The following is a 6,973-nucleotide window of genomic DNA, read 5'->3' as shown; positions in this document are numbered from 1 at the left end:
CATCCTGAGTCCTTAGGCTCCGACATGTGATGGCCACATTTCCATCTTCTCGAAATGCCGGCGAGGGAGTTCAGGCTGCTGAAATCTGGGTGCATGGGCTGCCTTTCTAAATCAGCAAAAGCTGGAGCTGTTAATAAGCAAATGGTCTTCTCGCAGTATGTGAAGCGCATGGTTTGTAATCCAAGCCACCTTCTCCCGGGTGCTTTGTGAGACAAGCGGCCATACCTAGCAGTGCTTTGCATCCTTTAGAAAAGCAAACGCTTTATTCAGTTGCTCGTGTAAGATTCTGCTTGGCACATCAGCATCGTGTTGAAGGAGCAGGATGGGTAAGGCCACCAGCTTGGGGCTCTCCTCTAGCCTACCAAGGAAAGAAGTGTGAGTAGTTAGTGAAATCTTATGAAAATAACAGGGCCCAGAACCTGCCAACCACTCGTATTTCAGCTTTCAGAGGGAAAATGCAGCTGCTTTTCTCCCTTATGAAACTACTGTAGCTAATTCCCATGGCCGCTGAGGACAGGCTACTTCCACTGGGACTAGGGAGCAGCTGCTATGGATCACTGTGCTAGGAAGTTGTCCCAGGCAGCCAGGAAAGTCAGGTTAGGCTCTTGTTTGCAGTGAGGCTGGAGTGACTGATACTGTCTAGCCCCTGTTGGATCCCTCCCCACCCCACCATGCTGAGCTGTCAGGTCCACCCACTTCTTCAGGAAGGAAGCGAGTCTACATCAGCAGAATGGTTCTGGGGACTCGGGGTAAAGAAGCCAAGAGAGACTCGGTGAAGCCAGCCCAGCCCAGCCCATGAGTAAGTAGGACATGCACTGTCTGGTGTGGGGGCTCTCCCAGGAGACGGAGAGGCAAAGGCGGGGGCGTCTGTGTGAGGGGGAAGGTACTTGGAGGATTACACTCACCCTCAGCATACTCACTTACTAGTGATTTCAGAGCTAGAACGGTGGCTCAGAAGGAAATGTGGGGTCTAATTTTGGCACAGTCCATGGGGACAGGGACGGGAGATGTCTGCCCCAAGGCCACCCAGGAAGGCTTTGTCAGAGCATGGATCAGAACACCAGAGTTCCTGGCTCCCGTCCGGTGCTCAGCAGCTAGACTGTGTGGCTTTCTTTCACTGAGAGACCAGATCCAGTAGATCTCTAGTGAGGACTATAAAATGCATCGCACAGCAGCTTGGCTTTGCTCATCCTGGGTTTGCTCTTTCAGCTGCCTTGAGATGAAAGGGCTTTGGGAAACTTTTCTGAAAGGTTGCTTCACTGATTCGCCCAGCAGGGTCCCCCCATGAGCCCCCACCCCAGCCGAGGGCTTGCCAGCACACCACATCTGGGTAGAGCCAGCCTCGTAGATGCCACCTCCCCACTGGAAACGCACAGACCAGCCTCTCCTCCCAGCTGCAAACAAGCAGCCCCTGCCCATCCACAGCTGCATGAACCCCGAGTCTTTTCCCATCTGCAAACAACAACCCCCACCCTCCCGCAAGATCTTTTCATGGCGCTTGGGGATGGAGGGGTTGCCACTCTTGTGTCACATGGAGCCCATAGAGCCCAGGGCAAAGCTCCCATTTATTCATTGGGAAGAGGAGAAGGTCTGATTTCTCCATTTCGGTTCATCGTTGTCCAGCCTGTGCTTCCCCCGCTGGGAGGGACGATTCTCAAAACACTCTTCTTCAGTTGTGTACAGTCTGAGCTCTGGAATAAGGGAGATTTGCACACGTGGCTCTTACGGCCTGTCTGAGCAGTAAGTGACTCTGAAGGAACATGGAAGCACTAGCCGGGGTGAGAGTGAGGATGCGGGGAAGCCGGGTTCATCAGAGGCAAGGAGGATCTGATAATTGTCTATACGTGGCACTGCCTTTGTGAGGCCATGACTGAATGCTTTGCTCGCATCCTGCCTGCACGCTGTGTGGTGAGTTATCTGTCACGATGGGCAAATCTCCACAGGATCAGGGAGTCCATTTGGATGCTTTCCTGAAGCTTATCTCCAATTTATCAGCAGCACTCTGGAGCCAGAAATGCCACAGTGTTTCCAGGGCTTCCTGCTTTGAGTGCCTCACAGGAGCTATTTGCCAGGTGTGTGTAGAGAAGACCTGGGTTAGGGACTGGATGGTTGGCTTAGGGAACTCGTATATGAGCCTGTCACCCACAAGTCACCAATTCAAAGCCAACCAAGGTTGGCAATAGCTGAAAGTTGTTTCCATCCAAAAGCTGTCTGGTGCCCTATGTGAACTGAATTTGGCACTCTCAGTGTGGTGCTACATCTTAAAAATCCACCCATACAGCTGCTCCTGTGACAGCAGCCCCCAGTTTTGTGTGTATTAGGAATGCTTCAGCAGATAATCAGTTCTACTGGAGGTGCCAAGGATTGAACCGGCGTGGAGACTTAACTATCCTCTCAACTCTAACCTCCCCCCCCCCCCCCCCGGTTAAGGCTGGAGGTGGTGAGGAAAGCTGGCACTGCTACTTCCCAGGCTGCACCCAGCCTCCAGAGCAGTCAGTCAGCTTTCACAAGGACTAATCCATACAAAGACCAGTAATAAACCAAAGCAATGTAAGTGCAGCCTCCAATTCTTATAATAATGCCTAGCTCTTACATAGAGAGACAAGGAGGATGAGGTAATATCTTTTATTGGCCCAAGTAATATAATATCCTGGGACCAACACAACTATACCACGACCGCATAGCTCATATCTAGCACTTTTCATCAGTAGAGCTCAAAGCACTTTACAAAAGAGGTCGGTATCATTATCCCCATTTTACAGATGAGGAAATTGAGGCAAGTGGCTGGTAAAGTGATTTGCCCAAGGTTGCCTGGCAAACCAGTGGCAGAGCTGGGAACAGAAGCTCCCACCTTCTGAGTCCCAGCACAGTGCTCTAACCTTATAGTTTGACTTACTGGTTATGTTCTATCTACTTAGGCTCTTCTATTGATGCCAATCACCTTTATTATTGTTATTGTTTGTATTGCAGAAGTGATGAAGCCCAAAGTGAGAGTGAGTCTCCATCGTCTTAGGCGCTGTACATACACAGAATAAGAAACTGCCCCACCTCAAAAAGCTTACAATTTATATATAGACAAAGACGGTGTTATTTTACCAGAGCGGGAGCTGAGGCAAAGAAATCTGTGGCAGAGCAGGGCATTGAACTCAGATCTGCTAAGACCCAGTCCAGTGCCTCAACACAAAGTCATTCTTCGTCTCCTGGAAGTATCAGAGATATTCCCCTGCCACCAGCCCGTGCGAGAGCTTTAGTTAAAAAAAAAGCACAAAGCATGCAGCTAAAAGATATTCACTTACAGTTTATTTTTGCCTGAAATTATTTCACATCTCTTTGTACACAGCTACAGAACAGTAGTAAACCATTGGTAAAAGCAACAGTGCTAAGGAAAAATGTTGGCATATTTTTTCTTTTATTTATTTTATTCTTTTCTTCCCGTGCTGTGTTCTTATACAGGTTTGGGATTTGAGGGAGAAAAAAAAAAATACCTGGCATACTAAGTGAGTTAAGACTTAAACCAATTGTTCTCTCTCTCTCTTTTTTTTTTGGTAAGAATATTTGGGCAGGGTAATCTATCTAGCAACAAAGTAAAAAAACAAACCCATAAAATAAAAAGCCCCCCAAACAAACTAGCCCCGCAACAAAAGCCTGGCTTCCATTGAAGATATATATATATTTATATATATTTATATATAAAAAAATTACATTGGCTGTATGTTAAATCTTGAGGTGCTCAAGAATAAAATAACAGTGCTAAACTGAAAGAAAAAAATTAAAAAAAAACAAACCAAGCTGCTCTGTACAACAAAGGCTCATTATGAAAAAAAGTCAACAGCATATTTATAAAAGAAACCACAATTTTTGTTTATCATTTTTTAAGCAATTGGGAGGGTGGCGGGGGACAGAGGGAGAGAGATCTGGAAAGTAGTGGTCACATGTACAGACAGGGCAGAGCTATTAGATCAGCAACAATGTTATTTCTCACTCTCCCAAGAGGAACATGCAAAACAAGGCGCGCATGATGAAAGGAAAGAGGGAAATAAAAAGCTTATGCACGAAATTCCAGGAAAACTTTTCTTTGAAATATTGGACGTAAACAGAAAATGACAGAGGTGACTTGTGAAATTTACCAAGTTTTGTAAATATCTCATTGGTAAAATGACTGACACGTTTCCCTGCCCCCACCCAAACCCCTAACCCTGATATGACTTGAAAAGGCTCAGAGAAAGATTTCAGTCTTTCAGGAATGAAATTTATGTTTTTATTAATACCTGCGCCTTTCCCTTCACCCCCCCTTTTGAGATATATATATTTTCCCTTCTGACTGCATGATGTTAGAGGCATTTTTAAATCAGAAATGCAATGGGGCGAGTGTTCTGACACAGAGTGAGATTATAGTACGGTATGCATTACTAACAGGCAATTCCTCAAGGAGGGCTTTAAAAAAAACCAAGACAGCAAACTAGTTAATACAGTACTATATGCAAAAAAAAAAAAAAAGAAGAAAAAGTAAAAGGATTAACAATTCATAAATAAAAGACAGGTCCCAGACCTGTTATTTGTGAACCATTTTCTTAAATAGGTGCATTATGTAAATCTTATGTACAAAAAATTACTTTGCATAACAATTGCAAGGACACGGGGAGAGGTGCAAATCATGTGGGTTGTTTTTTTTAATCTTCTCGATGTTTTACAGGTTGCCTTCCTGGAACAAACACGGTGAAGGAGGAGGAGTTTCTAATGGATGAACTCCAGCTGAGGGAACCCAATTAAAACCATGAGAAATTGATGTATTCTGGTTTTTTCCTCCACACAGCATAAAACACAAAGGCAAATAAAATCCACAAAAGATGGAGTTTTTCCCACTCTTTAGAATCCTCTTGCTGCTACAAAGTTGTTTTTTTTTCCAATTTAAATTATGTTGATTTTGAAATTACAAAGCCAAAAGAATTAGGCAGGGCCTGGGCATGCTCAGTTCACCCTCCCCCACACACAGCGACTCCTCTATCTCACAACCACAACTGCTAGAAGTGAAGTCCCAGAACTCACTGCTCTACAGGTATTAGCCAAAAGTTGTTTTATTTTCTGGTTTTGTTTTTAAAATCTTTTTCTTCTTGTCAGAAGCTAAAGAGAGAAAGAGAGAGTTCACCAGGCTTCGGTGTAGCGCACATCCACTTCTTTCAGGTTGGGCAATTTAGCCTGGTTTGAAAGGGGAGGAAAAAAAAATCTGAATTACTGATAAGATTGCAGGTTCTCACAAGCTTGCATTGTCAGAACAATATGAGGGTTGATGCAATGAGCGAAACCAAATAGTCACCCCAGAAAGGCCCTGATCCTGTGAACACTTAAGCATGTGCTTAATTTATGCACGAGGAGCCCTATTACCTGTAAAGTTAAGCACATGTGTAACTGCTTGATGGATTGAGGCCTTATTCAAGAAACAATGAGAAACTCATTTTAAAAAGACGTATGAGACCTGGTTCTGGTCTCAGTTACAGCAATATAAATTAGGAGCAACTCTACTGAAGCCAGAGGGATTATACAGATGCAAGATAAGGACCAGACTCTGGTCTTTAGTTCTGGCTATAACTGATTAACACAACCTGCTGTATGTAAAACCTTAAAATGACATTTGTAAAAGCAATCAGCTGACACTACTGTAGTCGCAGAATAAAATACACAGCATCACACACTTCTCCCTCGGTCTGTCGAATCCTAATTTCCTTCCCCTATCCCCCCTTACAATTTATTATAAAGATCCCAAACATCGTTAATGACCTTTAGTCTAATTCTGATCTCACTTAAAGTGTAGTTCCATCAACTTCCCTGGGGCTACTCCCAATTTCTATGGATGCAGGTGAGTTCAGACTCAGGCTCTTTGTGTGTCTATGGTCTCTTACTGCAACTGTAGAATTCTCTACAAACAAACAATTAGACTAGCGCCTTTCAGGGTTGTTGACGTTTCTAGGAGTGATTATTACCTCTGCATTAAAGTTTATGTGCACATATATTTTGATAAGAGCTAGTCAGAAGATTACAGACACTGCAAGCAAATCATTTTTCAGTTAGGCAATGACTTCAGTTGTGGGTGTTTATTTATTGTCTGGTTCAACCAGCCTAGTACGTTTGTGGGCGTCTGTGTGCACGCAAGTGTGTTGCTGGTGGAGGGGGGTGGACAGGAAATGTCATCATCGCTATAAGGGCTTGGGGACTGAATCCTCCCAAAGACGCATGGGGTGCCGAGGAAAGGTTTTTAATCAAAAATATACTCACTTGGAAATGAGAATTCCCAACAGTTACAAAACCAAGTGCCTAAGGGAAAGCTGATCTCTCTCTCTGAAAAGTCACCCTCTGCCTGGATTTTTTCCCCTACTACTTTTACAAGTGTCCCTTCAGATGAATGGAAGTAAAAGGAATCAAAAGGAAAAATGATATGTGTCTCTGTTATTTCAGCTTGCTTAATTTTGTGCAACTGGCAACACTTCACGCAGGTTTTGCTGTTTGCCCCATAGTATCACTTGCGTGTGTGGGTCTTGCCATGTAGTATCTGGGCAGCGCAGAACCAAAACAGGAACATGTGACTGTTAAGCCACAGAAACTGTCAGGAGAGCTCAGGGGCTGACGTGGGACCAGAAATTCTTTTAACTCATTCATTTTAACAGACCATGTTTCAGGAGAGTGTTGTTTCTTTCAGAGCCCAATAGTCAGTGACCATGACCATGTGTGTACATGACAAGTAAATGACAATTTACTCAAGCAAGTACTTGATGCAAGTGCAAATGTGTTAATTGCATGTACAAATCAGGTGTTCGGTGGCATGTAATTTTTTACATGCACAATTATGATGCACATGCACATTAAAGTTTGGAAAAGCTAGCCCTGAAAAATCCATATGATAATAGCCCTGTGACCGGGTCTATATGTGAATTCTGTCTCCAAAGCAAGAACTAGGAGGTATATTTGCAATGAACCCTCA

General features: G+C 44.1%; 1 protein-coding gene across 3 annotated transcripts in view; it reads right to left on the bottom strand.

The window, feature by feature from the left end:
- Positions 1-3,274: 3,274 nt before the first annotated feature.
- Positions 3,275-6,973, bottom strand: part of CMIP (c-Maf inducing protein) — a 185,339-nt gene continuing 181,640 nt past the window's right edge. For all 3 annotated transcript variants that reach the window (XM_030581345.1, XM_030581346.1, XM_030581347.1), the window contains one exon: positions 3,275-5,196. In XM_030581345.1, the coding sequence (XP_030437205.1) occupies positions 5,143-5,196 (54 nt within the window). In that variant the 3' untranslated portion in view covers positions 3,275-5,142. The remainder of the gene's footprint in view (positions 5,197-6,973) is intronic.

This window comes from Gopherus evgoodei, chromosome 12, assembly GCF_007399415.2.
Source record: "Gopherus evgoodei ecotype Sinaloan lineage chromosome 12, rGopEvg1_v1.p, whole genome shotgun sequence".
NCBI classification, from domain to species: Eukaryota; Metazoa; Chordata; order Testudines; family Testudinidae; genus Gopherus; species Gopherus evgoodei.
This window is presented reverse-complemented; position numbering and strand designations above follow the sequence as displayed.